The 18,499-nt window shown below is 40.1% G+C and overlaps 2 protein-coding genes and 1 long non-coding RNA gene across 4 annotated transcripts in view; 1 reads left to right on the top strand and 2 right to left on the bottom strand.

Moving 5' to 3' along the window:
- Positions 1-888, bottom strand: part of map3k22 (mitogen-activated protein kinase kinase kinase 22) — a 42,127-nt gene extending 41,239 nt beyond the window's left edge. Inside the window, exon 1 of the mRNA XM_007555550.2 lies at positions 500-888. The gene's annotated coding sequence lies outside the window, so the exon portion shown is untranslated. The remainder of the gene's footprint in view (positions 1-499) is intronic.
- A 64-nt stretch (positions 889-952) lies between these two features.
- On the top strand, positions 953-2,408 carry LOC107836640 (uncharacterized). Its single transcript, XR_001662586.1, has 2 exons — positions 953-1,050; positions 2,162-2,408. It is a non-coding gene; the product is annotated as an uncharacterized LOC107836640 (long non-coding RNA).
- Positions 2,409-4,550: 2,142 nt separating this feature from the next.
- dlec1 (DLEC1 cilia and flagella associated protein) lies at positions 4,551-18,266 on the bottom strand. Of its 2 annotated transcripts, XM_007555677.2 has the most exons (39): positions 18,147-18,266; positions 17,945-18,052; positions 17,725-17,868; positions 17,482-17,632; positions 16,857-16,970; positions 16,609-16,775; positions 16,271-16,479; positions 15,627-15,711; positions 15,451-15,538; positions 15,044-15,217; positions 14,830-14,966; positions 13,605-13,697; positions 13,261-13,351; positions 13,007-13,169; positions 11,919-12,111; positions 11,763-11,839; positions 11,443-11,605; positions 11,252-11,348; positions 11,017-11,147; positions 10,762-10,938; positions 10,543-10,673; positions 9,530-9,680; positions 9,032-9,148; positions 8,816-8,937; positions 8,548-8,733; positions 8,385-8,452; positions 8,165-8,316; positions 7,971-8,086; positions 7,811-7,881; positions 6,947-7,161; positions 6,724-6,861; positions 6,502-6,624; positions 6,313-6,407; positions 6,066-6,153; positions 5,790-5,972; positions 5,551-5,712; positions 5,314-5,464; positions 4,913-5,030; positions 4,551-4,818 (listed from the first exon to the last, which is right to left on the bottom strand). In XM_007555677.2, exons 2-39 carry the CDS (start codon positions 18,008-18,010, stop codon positions 4,653-4,655), a joined length of 5,073 nt encoding a protein of 1,690 aa, XP_007555739.1. In that variant the 5' UTR covers positions 18,011-18,052; positions 18,147-18,266; the 3' UTR covers positions 4,551-4,652. The 2 variants fall into 2 exon arrangements, with proteins under 2 accessions (XP_007555739.1, XP_016528619.1); XM_016673133.1 differs by having other exon boundaries at positions 17,945-18,266.
- Positions 18,267-18,499: the final 233 nt, after the last annotated feature.

Raw genomic sequence — 18,499 nt, 5'->3', positions numbered from 1 at the left:
GCTTTTATCCAGACGCAACAAACATCCCATTCCAAGTTCCAAGCTTTTCAAGACAAAACTAAACAGAAAAATGGGAGGGAGTGTGGAGAGAGGGATTAGTTTAAAATGATCTCCAGTCATCCAGGTTATGCCACTGAAAGAAAATCTCGTGTAGAAAAAATACATATTCACGTTTTCCAGAAAGCAAAACAAAGCAGGGTGGGGGGAAAAAGGAAAAGAAAAAATATATATATTGTTTAGTCTGTAAAGCATAATTGTGGGGTTTTCTCAATTCAAACTCACCACAGTAACAATTGCATTGAAACCAACTGGAGTCTGTCCAAGTAATAGTTTCCACTTGCGAGAAGAAAAGCTCTGTAAGCCTGCAGCCAGTGCAAACATTAATCCATATACTAACAATGATCGGAAATAAAAATTTATCCTGGTGTCCAGGAATTTCATTTTCGATAAAAGAAAAGGCTCAATAAAGAAGTAATGTAAAGCAAAACGAAACCCTCACCTTGTTGTCCAAGTGTGTCCATGTTACGCCTGTGGATGCAGGATTTGTGAAGGTGAATGTCTTTCTTCTTGGCTACAATTCAAAACAGATACAACACTGGACAATTTCCAACAGTTGCAGACCAAGTCTTTCCCAAAAACAAACAAAAAACAAAAAAACAGACAACAGAAAATCCGGAAACTGCGCTCAGCAACACGCAGAAATTACAGCGAACCAGCCGCACTTTGGCAGAAACAGCTCCTCTTCCACTCAAAGGTACATAAATCCAGAGTCGGTCCCAGTGTTTAACGGGGAGGGGGGAACAAACTGCACCGGGAACCCGGAGGGATGCAGGGTAAAGTTTTCCCGACCCGCGCTCGGCTTGTCTCAACACACTCTCCACAAGAAGCGACTTTCTGCTCGGAGCTGTGACTCTCTGATGTCAGCAACAACGTAAGCTCCGGGAAGTGGTGACGCTCTCCGGTGGTGCGTTACCAAGGCAGCGGAGACAAACAGGTGCTAGTGCTGCCCCCCAACGGACTTATTAACCCACTGCAAATCTGAGGACTTTGGTTCGTATTTTAACATCTTTGAAATTTTATGAAATTCTTTCATATTTGCGTCACAAAAATCGCTGAACTGAGAAAAACGGACCATTATTAATTTAAAGTAAATATCACATTAGCAGGACCATTTATTGAACAAAACTTTGTTTTATTTGTTTTAAAAAAAATAAAAAATAAAAAATATGTTACTAACGCTGTCTAATTGAAAAAAAAACAGTTTAACTACAAAATAAACAAACATCACAACCCCATTTTTTATGTGTAATAAAGGAAGGACTCATTAAAATTACTAAAAATAAAAACTTCAGCGCTGTTTTAAAACACAAATAATTAATAAATCGCAATTTATCCCAAATCAATTAATGCAGTGCAAAAATGAATTAATAAATAAACATAGAGAACAATTTTTGGTATAATTTGAGAATAAAGTAGATAACTAAGTAGACATAATTAAAGATCACACTATTGGAATTCTAGCAGAAATGGTAATTTAGAAGAGGCTGTGTTTAACACTTTTCTGTTTGTAAAGTTGGTCAGTTAATGATTTTAAGAGGGTTTATACATGAAGAAGTATAACTGCATAACTCAGATAACTGCTCGAGTGCAGTTATCTCTTGTGATACCGCAAGAGATAATTCGGTGTAATTTTACTGCCTCTGCATGCAAAATCATACTAAACACATTTCAAAACCTATGTGAGAATATGTTTTTTTTTCTTAAATGCAAATTGATTTATCCATATTTATTTTTTTTAATTTTCAGCAATTTTTTGGTACTTTTTTTTGCTGCATTTGAGACAAACTGTCATATTCTCTGGCACATAGCTTGTTTTTCTTTAGAGTAAAGAGCAGCAGCAGTCTCTCTGATGATGATAATTTCACACGGTTGAGTGTGATAAGCTGTCATCTTTAGTCATTAGCTCTCGTTTGTTTGGCTTCAGTGCCTTAAATCAGCAGTCTTAAATCCTCATTTTACCACAAACACCTGATGTCTAGATTACTAAACTCTCTCCTCTCTCTTCAGCATCACTCAATTTACTCTGCTTCCACACAGCAGTTTTTTTTGTTTTTGTTTGTTTTTTTCACATTGTGACCAGACATGTCCTTGTTCTGTTTAGGACTGCTCGAGTGCAGTGAATATCAATTGGACATTTGCATCCCTCTATGGACTCGGAGTCATTGCAGATGTCTGTGCTGCTCAACAGCGCTGAAGATAAGCACATCATGCAGCTGTTCCACACAAAACAAGCCCGTCTGTGTGTCTGTGTAAGTGGGAATGCGTGTTGCTTCATCTCCTGGGATTCCTTAGAAGCCAGAGAGGACTAAAGTCTCCAGAGAATTAAAGAATATCTTTTTGTTGCCGTCTGTTCTGCATGGTTTCTTCCTGCTAAAGCACTTCCACGCGAGCGACAAATGAGTAGCATTAAGTCCAACTGTCTCCTGCCTTCATAAATACACCATTTTGTCTGCAGCTGCGACGTTTTGGGTGGCTTTTGTGGATGTTAAAGTTACAGTGCAAGCTAAATACTCATCATTCACCGTGTCATTTAAATAACTTGCTGCTAATCTATAAGAAGATGAATGTGCAACAGGGAAGTGTTAACATACTTATCTTTCCAGCTGTGTTATCTTTATGCTTAGCTAAATAGGTCTTCTTGGAAAACTCTGTTCATCCCTCGTGGGGAAAGTGCGGCTGGTATCTCTGAAAACCGATAAGGCTGTTGGCAGGCTAGTGATCACCTCAGAAAACAAATGCTGAGCCTTTAACCATTTTTATTGTTCCAAAAAATATATGGTTGAAAAGTTCATTCATTTCAGTAACTCAGTTCACTAACTGAAACACATGATGTATACTAACTGGAACTAAGTGATCACATTCACCAATTTAGGCTTTAGTTACCAAATATTTTCTTTCCACCAAATGCTCAAATATTGATGTCTGATCTAGTATCTAGGGGGAAATATGTGATTTAGTTTGATCTAAATATCAGAAACTAGTCTTGTCTTCATGTATGTCTAAAAAGAGATTTAATCAAAATGTCATTTTCTAACATCCACAGAAACAAGACGTTTCCCCTTTGAGATATCTTCAGCAAGATGCTGCTTATAGACATCTTCCTGTTGCTTACACCAATCTAAAGTTTTCCCCAGTGCTCACTTTTCACGGAGGAAAAGTGAGGGTTTATTGCATTCGCAGCCTGTTTCAAGTCATGCACATAGCATTTTAATGAGAACAAGGTCTGTGCTTTGATTTTGTCCAGAACTTTCTGTTTCTAAACTCTCAGTCAGTCCTTGGTGGATTTATTGAAGAGTTTTAGGTCTTTGTCGCGCTGTAGTTTTCATTCAGCTTTAGTTTTTTACAGATGGTCTCGTGTTTTCTTCAAGAGTTCATGGTGGATCCTATTATGGTAAGATGGCCTGGTTCTGCTGCATTAATGCATCCTCAAACCATGATGCTTCCATATCCATGCTTTGCAGGATGAGATTATGTTCCTGGAATGTCGTATTCATGTCGTCTGTTCTGTTGTCTAATTCTATTTTTGTCCAAAGAACACTTTTCTAGAAGTCCCGGTCTTTGTCTGTCAGGCAAACTTGAGTCTGTCCTTCATTTTTCTAGAAGGAGAGAGCAAAACTGACTCCCATCGAAGATATGCTTTCTCTTACTCTTTCTGATAAACTTTTATATCAATGGTAACAGCAGGGGCCTGCTGCAGATCTATGGAGACATTTTAGGGTTTTTGGAGACTTTTTTTTTTTTTTAGCAATTTGTAATCTCCTCACAGCGGGAATTTTTAAGAACAGTCAGACCTCGGCATAGTGGAAGTGGTTTGAATGCTGTCCATTTATATATCAATTTTAAAAAAAATAGTGAAATGACTGATTTCTTCTGAGACCTCCTTCAGTCCCTTACCAGACTCATAAACTGCTGCAATGTCCTTAAAGACCTTAGACAATTTTTACGAGCTCACTGCGGTGTTTACTCTCGCTTCAGCAGTGGTGTAAAACCAGACTAAATGCCTAAGTTTAAATATCTGTACGTTCAAATAATTAAACTTAGACATAGGCTGTTCTAATCTTTTAAAATTGGCTCTAACTCTAAAGGGAAAAATGACTCACGTGTCCCTGAAAAATAACTTAATTATGCTGTTAGAAATTGAGGAGAACCCGTCATGATTTAAAGAGCTCTTCGACTCCACGTTTTTTTTTTTTACTTCATGCATTCATTTCATTACAATTTTGATTGCCTGTAACTATGGGTGTGTAGCTGTATTTGGCTCCCGAGTTGCCCATTTACGACTTGCAGTAAACAACCAGGCACGTCATTTTTCTTTTATGATGCTCTCTTTCCTTCCCTTTTAACATCCTGTCCTTTTCTCTCTCAGGTTGGCAAAGCAAATGATCACCCTTCCCAGGTTTGGCACAGATTAATAATTTCTAGTCAAGTTTAATCTGAAGTGACGTGATGCTGAGTGGATAACTGAACCCATGCAGCTTCAGTGGAGCAAATATTTTTAAAAGCTTTTTATGGAACTCCCTTGGGTGTTTCAGTCTTAATAAGAAAGCAAGTAAAAAAAAATAATTTTTGCTTACTTTTTATCAAACATGTATTTACAATTCACCAAAAAGCATTTCATCATCAGCTGTTTTGTCACTCAAAAAATATGTCGATATGTAGTCCTCATCAAAGGATCCCATTCCCACGAGCGGGAGAGTGAGGGGCGTCGTCACCAGAGGCGAATCGATAACCAGCAAAGCCGTGAACTCTTTTTCTTTGCTGAAACACATGACACAAAGGTAACCGAATAACAAACATGCTTTTTATGTGTTTGTTTAATGCAAATGCTTTATGTTTCAGAACTGACTGCTACCTTGGAGTGAAGCTAATCTGCAGAAACTGGCTGCTGGAGGTTCTGACAATGTCCCTGGATTGGAAAAACCCAGAGTCTGGTGCAACTTCAAACACCTCAGGATCTCCTTCATCTGACTCTAAACACAGAGACTCGATTAAGGCAACAAACATACAGGAATCATCGACTGGTGCTGTCAGGTTGCTTCGTATTTATCATTTCAAAGTTTGACACTCTTCCAGAATCAAATTTCTGTGTGTCATGGTCAACTGTTCCACCTATAAATGGGTGGAAACCTTTTCTCTTACACATTTGGAAAGTATTTCATGAAAAATCCTACACTTTCTAGACATTTCGACACTGTTTAGCAACCACTTGCTATTGGGATGTGTTGGTTTTCAGACTTTTGTGAGGGTTTTTACTTATTAGTGATTTCCAGGAGGTGCTTGATCCACGGCAGAAGAGACTTATTTCCCTGGTCTGTTTTAGTCCAATGTTGCAAAACCCGAAATTAAGGCAATCGGTGCAGAGACTGAGTATGGGCAGTTCCAGATAGGCACAAAGAGGCACTTTCTACACACAGGAAATGCATTTGGTAAGGTCACAAGCTACATACGGTCTTGTAAAGTGTAATGTTTGGTTGTGAAGCTGTCTCCCACCTGCAGGTTGTTGTTGCTGTGCTGAATAAGGAGGTTTTGCTGCAACCTCAGCTTCTTCCGACCAGTTTCGGTATGGATCAGAGTCACTGCAAGAGAGAGGTCTTCCTCTGTCTGGTTTAAGAGGTCCAGCAGTGACAGGGAACAGTGAAAGGCCACTTTCACCTAGAATTCACAGAAGTAGCAACACTTATTGATGAAATAAACCCTCATGAAACACTCCAGGCTTCTGTACAACCAACCTGCATGCTATTTTGAGGGTAAAGCACCAATGATTGATCGAGACCATTGGTGCTGGTCCGAACTCCAGAGTGAGGCTTCTCAACTGAAAATGGCGGCTGTGTCTCAAGTTTGAAACACAGAGGCGTCTCCTTAAGGTTTCTCAGTTGAAAGCACTGTGCAATGCTAAATTCACTGACGACTACCTGCACAACACAGCAAAAAAGGCCCGACATGAGCTCAGAAATACTTTATACCCTTAAAATCAGTACGCCATGTATGTGCTGATGATTCCCAACCTCGTTGTCTGACTCGACCCTCAGTAAATCACCAGCAGAGGCATTAAACTCCAGCATCTCGCTGTCCTCCTCTATTTGCACCAAAAGCCTACAAGCAAAAGGGGATCCAAGAAGATTTGCAGGCTGATCAGCCCACCCCTGAGCTTGTGTTTTGCCTAACATCAGCTTATTTTAAATTTAGGAAACATAAATTGAGCAGGATGCATGAGGGATCTGGGGTATAAATAGTGTGAAGGTAATTGCTTACGCCGCCGGCTTAATGGTTCCTAGCAGATCCAATTTGACAGGCTGTAAATCCAAAGCCAGATCCCTTCTGACTTTACCTGGGATGCAAACTGCCTTCTGTAACATGCACAGAAACACATTGAGGGAATAAACCCTTTGAATATTTGGTCTATTTTATGACTCTGTGCTTGTTGTGAACTTGGATTGTTACCTCTGAGTCCAGGTTCAGGAATCCATATGCCACACCCACACATCTGGACTCACGTTGGCACTCAGAGAGATTAAAAGGGGTGAAAGACACGTGGATGCATCCAGTGCTCTTTGCTGGAATCACCTTGGATTTTACCCACCAAAAGACGTGTGTCGTTAATAATATGAAACTGAGAAGGTTTTTGAGGAGGAAAAAGGCAAAAACGTGGATGAAATAATTTACAATTTGTTGCGGTATAATGGAGAACGGGGAATCTGACAGGCTGCCTATGTGAGGTCGCACGTGGACGGAGATGAGGTTTTTCTTCGCAGGACAGAGACGTCCTTCCTCTTCATCTACAAATTCTCTCTCTTTTCCATTCTGAGGAATCAACAGAGAGAAACATTTAATGCCCATACAATCATGTCCCAAATGCAATCTGGGTTTTGCTGTGTGACATACTCACAGTACCACTTTGAAGGGACACGCTTGTCCCCACCAATGTCCGATTCTTCTCCCACTCTGTTGGATCGTCTTCATTAAAAACGCTAAATGTCCCTTTCAGCAGCTCATTACCATCATCATCCTTCAGCGGGAAGTGGTCTCCATATGTCATCACGAGTTCAATCAGTTTGTGGTCATTCTCCTCAATGTTGTAAATCTCCCAGTCCACCCGGATATCTGTCTCAGACAAAAGACAGCTGATCATTTAGAATGTTGGATGGTGGCGGTATCATCCTTAAGGGATGCTTTTCTTCTGCAGGGACAAGGAATCTGTCAAGAGTTGAAGGTTAAAAGGATGAATCGAATTATAGGGAAATCCTGAAAGAAAACCTGCTATAGGGGTGCAAGTTTTCCTTCCACCTTACCAACAAGGCTAAACATATAGCCAGAGCTGCAATGAAATAATCTAGACCAAAGCATTGTCATGTGCTAGAGTGATCCAGTCAATGTCCAGACCTAAATCTGACTGAACTTGAGCTGTTTTACAAAGAGCCGTTAATTAAAAATCCCAAAAGTCTGGATGAGGTGGATCTACTGGTGTGTGTGGGACAGTGTCTGACTATAAATGTATGCCACAGTGTTTAGACATTTGCTTGTAAATAATTTTGAAACCCAATCTTTTACATTTCTTCTATTTCAGAACTATGTTCTACTTTCTGTTGGTCTATCACGTAAAATCTCAATAAAACACATCGTTTGTGGTTTTCTGGTCCGGAATTGGTTTTGGGGCTATGACAACTGTTTTCGCTGTATAAAACAGAAGTCATATTTCTTTAATAGACAGTCAAAGTTTAAGCTCGGAACCAACTTACCAACAACAACTTACCAAACATGGTCGGATTATTGATGCGAAGAAGTTGAGAAACTGTGTCTCCTCCAGACAACTGAGTGCCGAAGCTAGCATTTAAATTTGAACCAAAAGAGAAGATCCAATCAATGACAATACACAATCAGGCATCGATTCATTTGAAAGGTGTGTAACGGACTGCATGGTTGGACCCAGACACTGGTCATCTGGTCGGGGGCCTATCACTGGGAAGTAGAGTGGGCAGCCCTTCACGGTCATCTGCATAGTTACGTACTTAGGTTCAAGGTCTCCGACCTGCAGACAAGATTAGATCTAAACTGGGTGACGACAGAGAAAATCGCTTGCTTCTAATTCTTTAAAATACTAAAGCACCTTGCATATGAGGTGATCCCTGTATTCTCCCCACATGTCGCAAAAGGCGGTCACATCCACTGTCTTGGTCTCAAATGGTCCCAGCTGCCCGGAGTCCGGCTGGACCACGAAGGCCGCCCCATTTCCATGAGCCAGAAGGCCGGTAACAAACTCTGACAAAAATCAAATAACCTCTATTGTGTCCCCAAGTTCTGCGAATTATGCAAAAGTCATACTATACCTTCGTGTGCTTTGGCTTCTACTTTTTTCACTTGTTCGGCGAAAAGTGGATTCTTTAAATATGTGAGTCTGCAATTAAGATGCAGGCTTTGTAACATTTCTGTCATTGTGAGGTGAACTCAATCTGTGATCTTTTATTCTGGTCATAGAGCAAAGTGCTTTACCTCTTCTCTAGCAAGCTGTTTGCCATTGCAAAGTTGCAGGTGAAGAACTCTGGCTTTATAGTAAAAGCTGCAGGGATAGCGCTGTCATTGGTCATTAGGAACTGTTTGGTCACCTCCGTCTTTAAAATGACATCTTTTCCAAAGTCAATTATCGGTGCTGAAGGACTGTCACTATTCCCTCTGTGACTGGAAGTACAAACATTTTAGTTTATGACACTGGGGGAAAGGTGAAACTGGAATGAAAGTTTTCTATATCCAAATTCGGTACCAGGCGCCAGGCAGCGAGTAGGACACGGAAAGTTTCTTGGATTGGGAGCCCACAATCTGAAGAACAAGCGGCGAGTTCATCCCTTGCACCTCACAGATAGCAGCCACTTCTGTGAGCTTCAGCTACAGAGAAACAAAAGAAACCAGGAGCATCTTTAACCGCACAAGTCACAAAAGCACGTCACTGCCTGTTCTCAGCAACACAGGTGGTACTTACATCTGTGTGGGAAGACAAATTTACAGCGATGTTCATGGTTGCGTTGGGTCCCAGTATACCAGAAGGGGGGTCAAAGGTGGCTGTGCACAGTGAGGCCTGTTTACCCTGGAGCTGTTCCTGTCGGGCGAAAGACAGCGACGTCCTAATGGACTTAGGATCCTAATCCCAGCATTTTTTTCCTTGACTAAATTCAACTGTTTTTATCAGCCACACCCTTAGTAAGCAAAGCAAGAAAAAACTAATTGCATAACCAATCTAAAACAGAAGAAATCTGGAATAAATTTTCATGATAATACAAGCTGTCTCTCCTTTTGGGACAAAATACCAGTTACTTTCAAGGAAATGGGTCTGACAATCTAAACAATCTCACATACAACATCAAACTGCATATATTTCTGTAGACATTCTCAATAGGGAGAATGCACATTATTGAGACTGATTGTATGGGCTTTAGTGGGACTGTTGTGTAATATTTTGAGAAGAAGTAGCAGAACGTACCTTCCAGCTAAAGTGTGACGGCAGCAGAGTCTGGTTGAAAAGTGTTACGATGCCTTTTGAGGGAACTCCCAGGTAAAGGTCAGAGAAGACCAGCTTGCAGTTTAAGAAGCACACCTGAGGAGACTGCACAACTGCCTGGATCCAAACAGGACTGTGAGGAACATATGATGGAAAAAAACAAAACAAAACAAAAGAAAAACATCCTGAATAGAACCTGAAAACTGAGAACCATCTTTAATGTCTTGACAGTGGATGTGCATCAAGAACTATTTAAGTACAGCAGCTCTAAAAGGAGTTCACATCCATTCTAAAACTCCAGGTTCATGAGACTGAACAAACTGTGGTTACGTAAATATTTTCAAAGTTTTTCCACCTTAAATATGACGGATATTAGAGGTATATGTATATCCTGTGCATTTCAACAGAAAACAAACAATATAAAAAGTGTGCACATCCTTAAATTAATACTTTATTGAAACAACCTCTGATTCAATTTAAGCATTCACTCTTCTTGAGTTTATGCTAGTCATCAATTATGGTGAATATGGTGAACCTGAAATAAAGTTCAGTTGTCCTAATAACATTTTCCCATGCTGTTTTTGACAAGGTTGATACACTTATCAAGTTCTGATCTTAAACCTTTGGGGTAAAAATTAAGAGTGATTTCTGATGGATTTCTTAGCATCATAGTGAATCCAAATTGTCAAAAAAAAAAATGGCTTCATTAGAAAAAAACTGACGTTTTGGCTTTACCAAACAGACAGTGTAGCAAATGTTACCAAGTGAAGATGCGACTACAGATGACCCAAAGCTGAACTTAAATCAAAAGTTAGCAAAGAAGTTTAAGGGCAACTACAATTATCCAACCAGGTTATTATGTAAATATCAAGAGTGTACAGGGATTTGGATAAGGGGGCTGAAAATTTGTATTTGATTTAATATGGCCTCAGTTTTTTAAGTGTGGCAAACTTAGAGTTGTAGAAGTGATGGGTACAGTTCTGAGAGCTGCTTACCTCGTAGTCCCATTCTCCACGATCAGTTCCATTTCTGTCTCGAACGTCTGGCAGAAATCCACGTTCAAATGCAGCGCCACACTGCAACTAGCAAAGGGGGGCAGCACACCTGTTCCTGGCTCCACTACGACCTGAGCGCAAATACAGAAGTTACTGACAATGAGATTTAAACACTAATCCTCTTCATTTATAACCCAATCTTTCATTTTACTGGCTTGCCTGCTGTTTTGCTGCTTGTGTGTCTTTGTGATCCTGCTTATTGTTGATCTTCTCCTTAAACATCCAGCTGGCCTCCAGAGGGGTGGTATTGGTTAGGGAGAGCGTGGTTTGAGCTTCATCCCCGAGCCTCACAAGCCCAAAGTCCACACAGGGAACGCTGAGCTTCACTGCGGGACCCTATTTAACATTAAATCCCTTTAAAGCAAGAACATATTAAAACGGAAGCAAGCATTTCTAGATGTTGCTAAATCTTACCTTGAAGGAAACCTCAATAGGCAACTTGACAGGTTCGTGACGATGCTGTATGTTGCACACCAGGTTGGTTTCAAGCTTATCTGGTTTCCCTCCAGTAACGACGACATCAAAGTCAAAGCACTCGTTCTCTTCTGAAACAAGACAAATAAAAAAAAAACAAGACAATACATGAAAATAGTCAAATTTAAACTACGTGCCCTGAACTGCAATGAACCAGATTTAAGATGCAGTTCACCTATTCTCCCAGCAGATGGCTCCACTTCTATAACATGGGAGTTGATGTTCAACGTCTCCCATTGAAACAAGATGAAAGTTTTACTGTGATTCCACATCTGAAACGCAGGCAGCATAAAATAAACAAAATTATTCATTTGACTGGATTAATTGTTCTGCAAAGGAAATGAGACAAACTCTGCTTCAATTAACCTGAAACTGCTTGCGAGTAGCAATGGAGATAAATATTTCTCCGGGGATTATGACACCATATGGCTCCAGTAGGACTCGGTATGGCTCTGTTGACCCTTTGACCTCTATCTCCATGATGATCACATTGTTCAACTTGGAGCCAGAATGCACAGGGTGAAGGACGCTAGAGTTTCCACAAAATGAAAAAAGATTTTAACAAATTTAACAAAATTAACAGCAAAAACAAACAAAAAAAGAGACATTTCTCATTTTTAGCTCCCGTATTTTTGTATTTTGTGATTTTATTAGTTGAATTTCATATTTTGTAAGTATTAAAGTACCTGTTGTCATTAGGCTCTAGTGGCATCAGGGGGATGTCCCTCAGGACCAAGTGAAAGACACTGTGATAATCCTTCAGCTTGAACAAAATGAAAACATTATTGAAACATTAATCCTTTAAACGTTTGTTGCATTTTACAATTAATTTTGTCTTATACCTCTTTTGGACAGTAGGTTAAGAGAAACTCGTGTTCCTGACAGGGAGCTAGGAGGCCCATGGGGGGGTTCATGTGGTAAACGTCGTTCGTGTCCGGGTGAAACTGGATATGGGAGAGCTCATGAGTCTCCCCGGGAAGAAGAGGACGCAGGTTAGGTTTCATGATTTGCCAGTGGAAGGGGAGCTCCAAGTGGCTTCAAACAAAAAATGAAAAGAGAGAAGGAGAAATAAACTTTTTTTTGTATTTAATGATCCAAGAAAGAAGAATGATTAGCTCAAGCAAATATTTATTGAACTTCTTGAGAGCTTGACACTAGGGACTCGCACAATTTATCCTCCAGCTAAAAAATAAAACATAAAGTGGCTGGTGCAAGAGAGAATGAAGAAAACACAGTTTGACAACAAATCCTCCTAGTGGTCTAGAACAATCGTTGTAAAAATATATATATAAAAAACAAACACCTTTTTAAATTGTTAATTTACTCATATCACATTGACAAACATCAATGGATTTTAATAGTGTGGCTTGCATTAGTATTCAGCCCCCTTTACTCTGGTAAAAATATACCATGTCATGGACGGTTAGGTAACTAAATAACAACCAAAACTTATGGAGGAGCAGCAAAGATCCACAACTCAGATCTACAACTTAAGTGGGAGAATCTGTCACCAAGATGCTAAACAGGCAAATCTCGCCTGTTTGAGGGAGGTGGGAGGGGTAAAATTAAATGTTAAGGAAACCCAATAACGTCCCATTTGAAGCCGTGTAAGGGAACCAACAAACAAACGTGGATGAAGGAAAAAAGTGGCAGAAAAAAGGTGAAAATGCTGGTCTTGCTGACCACTCAGCTTTTTCAACTAGAGCCACATTCACTCAATTATACTCACAAACATGAACACATTCATACATCTATAAGTAGTCAATTAGGTGACCAGAACCTTCAGATTGCAACTATACTCATCCTACTGAGTCACAGTCACTGGCAACCAGAGGGTTTTTCAGAATACGAATATTTTTGTGAGATGCTATGTTGTTTTATACACTAAGAGGTGCTCAACGGTGACAACAAACAATAAAGTCAGCCTTACACATTGTTCCTGATGACAAGTCTCTTCTGTTGCTCAATGTGAGGGTGGCATTTGCTGAAACGGACAAAGTGCTCTGCAGTGAGGTCGTGCATCTCTCCAGGAGTGAGGGGCTCATTTTCTCCACATATAGACACAAGCTCAACGCCAACCAGTTGACTCTCACCTGTAAAAGCCAAACACATTAATCCACCTCAGGGAATAGAATGAAAAAACAGTGGAAGAAATGTCTTGGTGGTCTTGCTTCCAACACTGACCTTCAATGGAAACGTCTTTCACCTGGCAGTTGTCGCAGATTATGGTAAATGCCTGACAGCAATGCTCCACAGTGGTTGGAAAGAAAACAACCTGTAAAAAAAAAAAATTTAAAACATGTGACGCCTATACACATACCCTTTAAATTCTGATAAACGTTGTCCATGTAAATCTCATAAATGAGCAAGTTTACTGAAAACATTACTGACCTGTCTGAGAAAAAAACCCCTACACATTAAATTTGCTGAGACTGTTTTTTTCTCTCTCTCTCATGCAAAGCAGACAAATTAATTCAATGAAACATGCTGTTCTTGTTAGAATTTGCAAATTCAGAGAGACTGCTTACCTCCAAAACAATGGCTTCTCCTGGCTGCAGTGAAAACACACAGGGGCCTACTGCAAAGGGTGACTTCTCAGAAAAGTATGTTGTTGACAAGGACTTCAAAAAGAAAAAAATGTGTCTTTAATTATTTTAATGCACTTAGATCTCAAGGCCCATTTACTGCCAAACCTAAAGATCTGCAAAAAACCTTAACATAACATTTTTTTTAAATTACAGCAGCAGAATCTCACTCTGAAACCTACCATTAATTTGAGCACATTTATTAAGAAATCCCACACTAAGAAAATGTTGTTTTGTTAGCATAGTTCTTTATGCCCCCTTCAATTCCAATAAAAAGAAGTAACTGAGCCATTTTAGGAGTCTTCTAATTGAAAGTGTCTATGAATGCTTAGTCTGTAAACTATGCCTTCCCTGTTTTGCTGAGGTAAAAAATAAATGTACTATAATATAGGTGTCCATATCTCGTAACCACTGTTCAAAATGGGAAAGATAAGAGGCTATGTAATTTGAATAAAGCAGTCCTATATTTACAGTCAGAAAATGACAACAAAGCAAAACATTTTGCCTGAACGCACAATTAAAAGGTTTGAAATTAACAAAAGGTGTGGGGAAAAAACAACTTTTTTTTTTAAAGATTGTGATTTTCCTGAGCTTTTTGTATTACTTAATTCTTACATGAGCATTTTAGATTTTAGACTAGACAAACACTGACACATTTTACAGGAAGGGCTTATATAAAGACCTGCCTGACAAGGACACTGAGGTCTCCTATAACAGAGGGGGGCGCACCTGAGGAGCATGTTTATCCCTAGGAGGAACATACAGTGCTTGAAAAAGCATTAATGATCTTACTTAATGACAGCCTGGACAATGTATGAATAGCACCATAATTGCACTTCAGCGCTCATTTTGGAACAGGTTCTATCTTTAATGCACAAAGGAGAACTATTTTCCCACCAGGTGTTGTAAATCCAGAATTAACACACCTCCAAACAAGCCTGACTATAAACCCAAAAAGATTCAAGCACTGTGTTTCTCCAACTTATTTTAGTGCATGTGTATATTTAAAAAAAAAAAGTCTAAACAAAAACCCAAACCTCACGGTTAGAGAACATTTTGTTTCAACTTGTAATTAGGCAACCGCAATTAAAAAAAAAAACATTTAGTTTGAAGTTTTTACCATAAAAGTTGAGGGTGCAGCGAATAGTTTCAGTTATGCAACCATTACCCTGAGATTTGGGGCCGGCCACTTGTCCTTGGGGATGATGTAAAAAGTCCCAGCGCTGAGTCCAACATTTTGACATGTGAACTCCAGGAATTTTACCCCTCCAACCAGACAATACCCGCAGTTCAATACTCTGGGCACTATAAAAACAGTTTGGAGGAGGTATTTCAAAGGATCGTCATGCAAAGTAAGTGAGGCTGTTTGCAGTGAGGCTTACAGGTGAGTACAGGAGAAGGTCTCCGTGCCTCAATGGGCACCACAAATAGGTGCTCAGATTCGGTCTCGACCACCAGGAAATCCCTGAAGTCTCCCAAGGAGTCTGGAGCAAATCGCAGTGTGTACTCACAGCTCATCCCTGGGGCAACAATGCCTCCATCACTGGGGAATCTCCCTGCAAACACAAACTCTTTACATAAATAGCAGTTCAGTTCGGAGCATCTGATGCTCAAGATAATTTGGCATTGTTTTATAGTCAGGGTGACTCACAGCCGCTACTCCCAAGTGGGGAGCTAACAAATAGGAACGACATTCCAAAGATTTTTGCCTTAATGTTTCCCATCTGCTAGATAAGTTATTTTGATTAATCTCAACATCACGTGAGCTGAAAGGCTACAACAGACTCACCCAGCCCTATGGAGAAGTACGGAGTGGTAGGAGGGATGATTCTGACGTGGCGGCTTGTGTAAGTCACGTTTTTCAGCTCCAGCGTAGACTGATGCAGCATGGGCAGAAGTTATAGAGCAGCATATTTTCAGTCCATGTCAAGTTCAGATTGTTCTGAGTCGGTCACTGAAACAAACCTCATAAACACCTCCGTTGTTGTATTCTGTGAAAAACATCACTTGGGGAATTGCCTGGAAGACTTGGGAGAGCTCATCTAGAGAGCTTTGAGAAAGAGGAAGAAACGGACAAACAATTTAAAACTCAATCTCAAACATGGATCCAAGTGCAAAGTTGATTGCTAGCAGACTGTCAGATTTTCCTAATGTTAGTCAATGAGCATGGATAAGAGCGCATAGACGTGTATGGATGGAAAATAAAAAACCCTGTTAACAAGACGCTTATGCTTCAGTCATTTTTGTCCCGACTGTATTTGTCTTCCTCAGCTGTGTAAAGACACAGTACAATCCATGACTCTAATGGTGCAGCTACTCAACAGTCTGGAAACAGACAAGAAATGGATGACGATGTGAGACACTGTCTGGTTTTCACTGCCTCTGTGGTTCAGGTTCAACAGCCACGTTGCGAAGCATTTGGTCTCAGCTTACACACGCCTGCTTTGGTACAGCTGTGCAACTATTTGCACTGAGGTAAAATGACACTCACGTTTCAAGTCAATATTGATCATTATATTGTTCATAATATTGCACTGTGTTGTACACCAACTATTAACCATTAACCTGGTAAATCTACATTTCTCTTTTATTCTCAGGTTATTTGGTACCTTTGATTGTCAGGGGTTTTCTTCTCTTGGTCCTTCTTCACTATGACAATGGAAGAGCCAAGCGACTTTCTACACTGCTGTGCATTTGGAGGACAGACTCGTCGATCAAGCAGGAAGTTTTGTCTTTTCTTAAACTTCTGAAGTTTCTCCCAACCCTCTGAGATGCTTCTTGCGCTTGGTTGGCCAAACCAGTTTGGCTTAGGTATGGCCTGTTTAGGAACAAGTGGAACATATTCAATCATTTTGTCACGTACAAGAAAAACAACAGTGTATTTTACCCTAACCCTCGCCCTACCCAAATCCTATCCTTTTTCTGCTACTTAATTACTATAAATTACCATTTTAGGGATTTTCTTGGTTTGTTGGAGTTCTGAGCTTGATTCACAAGTAAGACTGTCATCCAACTCATTCATTTCCAACAAAGTCTTCTGTGGTCCGTGATCCTGAGACTCCCGGTTTGTGCGTATTGCAAATGAGATGGTGGGTTTTGCGAAACTCGATTTTACTGTCAACAAAATGTCCAGACAAAGATTGTCACTTTTACACTGTCAATCATTACGCAAATGTCACTAGGAGCATCTCATACCCGGGGCCGGTGCTCGTATTCGTGGTTTCTCTGCTGGTAAGTAGTCCCCAGGGGAGATCAGGTTGTTTCTTTTGAGAATGTCATCATCGACGCACCAGCAAAAGGTGGATTTGACTGAAAATAAACATGAGGAACAAGATCAGTTTTGAAATGCCTGTCTCTTGAACTTTTCATAATTTTCTTATTAAAACCTTAAAAATCATTGGATTTTTTTTTATGTGACTGGCCTACACAGTGCAGAACATAATTATGCAATATTTCATAAAAACCACCTTTCATTGCATCTACCACTACCAGTCTTTTGGTCTCAGCTCTGGACACCTACAGACAAAAATTCAAATCTCCAGTGGTATGCCACAGATTCTAAATTGGATTTAGACTTGGACTTTGACTGGGCCATTCTACAACATGAATTTGCTCTGACCTAATTCACTGCTTTGTAGGTTTGACTGTGTGCTTAGGGTATCTGTCCTGCCCTCTTCCCTGAACAGATTCCCTATCTCTTTTCAACAAAAGCATCCCAACAGCAAAATGGTGCGAGCACCGCGTTTAACAGCGGTAGGTAGTTGTAGTGGACTTGTTCGCTGGATTTGTTCAGACAACTATAAATCAGAGAGCAACTCACCTGGAAACACTGCATAATCACAACCATCTACGTCGGCCATCATCCTCTCACATTCTCGGCTTTCTTTGGCAGCAGCTTGGGCTCTACCCTTACATATGTGATCCTCCATCATATCAGCCATTTTTATACACTGCTCATATTCACAACGAGCCTATCAGTATAAAAAAAAGAGAGAGAGAGAAGTTTCATTTCACTTTCTCAGACTAATAAACTTTTAAAAAAAACTTTTGTTCCAATAGTTACCTGCTGCAGCTCCTTAACATATTTATCATGATAAATGTTTTTTCCCACATTTGTTTTGATGAGGTTGGACAACTGAATCCCTTCCTCGATTATGTCCTTGTTGTAAACCTCTTTGAAAACGCTCATTAATACATGAGAGATGTCCTGGAATAAAAGAAGAGGGATACAATTCATAGGGAACTCACTTTTCTTCCCCCAAATTAAAACATTCACAACTTACTTGTGACGTTCCCGACGCAGGTCTGTGACTGTCCACCAAGGGTTCAACGAATGTGTCTTCTGTCATTTTCTTCCAGTCCACCTCACCGGTAGAAACTAATGAAAATAGCTGCGAAAGACCGTAAAGTTAGAAACGCAATATATACCGTCACGTCAGACTCGCAACACTCATTCATGACCACATAAAGTGTACAATGACTAACTTTAGAAGCTCAGCACTTTAAGTAAATCCCGCTGCGGTGGTCGGCCATGTGTGCGTATATGTGGTTGCTAAGCAACCACAGGTTGCGCACCGGATCTGAAAGCGGTCCGCGTGTGACCTTTTGTAACAAACAATTACGTAATCAAGACAAATTAATACAAATAAATAAATACACAAATACACAAATAAATAAATAAATAAATAAATAAAGTTTTCATCAATATGACACCGTTAATAATTAAGTTATTGGAAAACTTCATCCAACCGTTTTCTAACACCCTTGTCCCTTAGTAGGGTCGGGAGGTGCTGGTGCCTCTCCAGCTAACGTTCCGGGTGAGAGGCGGGGTACACCCC

The sequence above is a fragment of the Poecilia formosa genome, unplaced genomic scaffold, assembly GCF_000485575.1.
Source record: "Poecilia formosa unplaced genomic scaffold, Poecilia_formosa-5.1.2 Scaffold71, whole genome shotgun sequence".
Classification (NCBI taxonomy): Eukaryota; Metazoa; Chordata; class Actinopteri; order Cyprinodontiformes; family Poeciliidae; genus Poecilia; species Poecilia formosa.
This window is presented reverse-complemented; position numbering and strand designations above follow the sequence as displayed.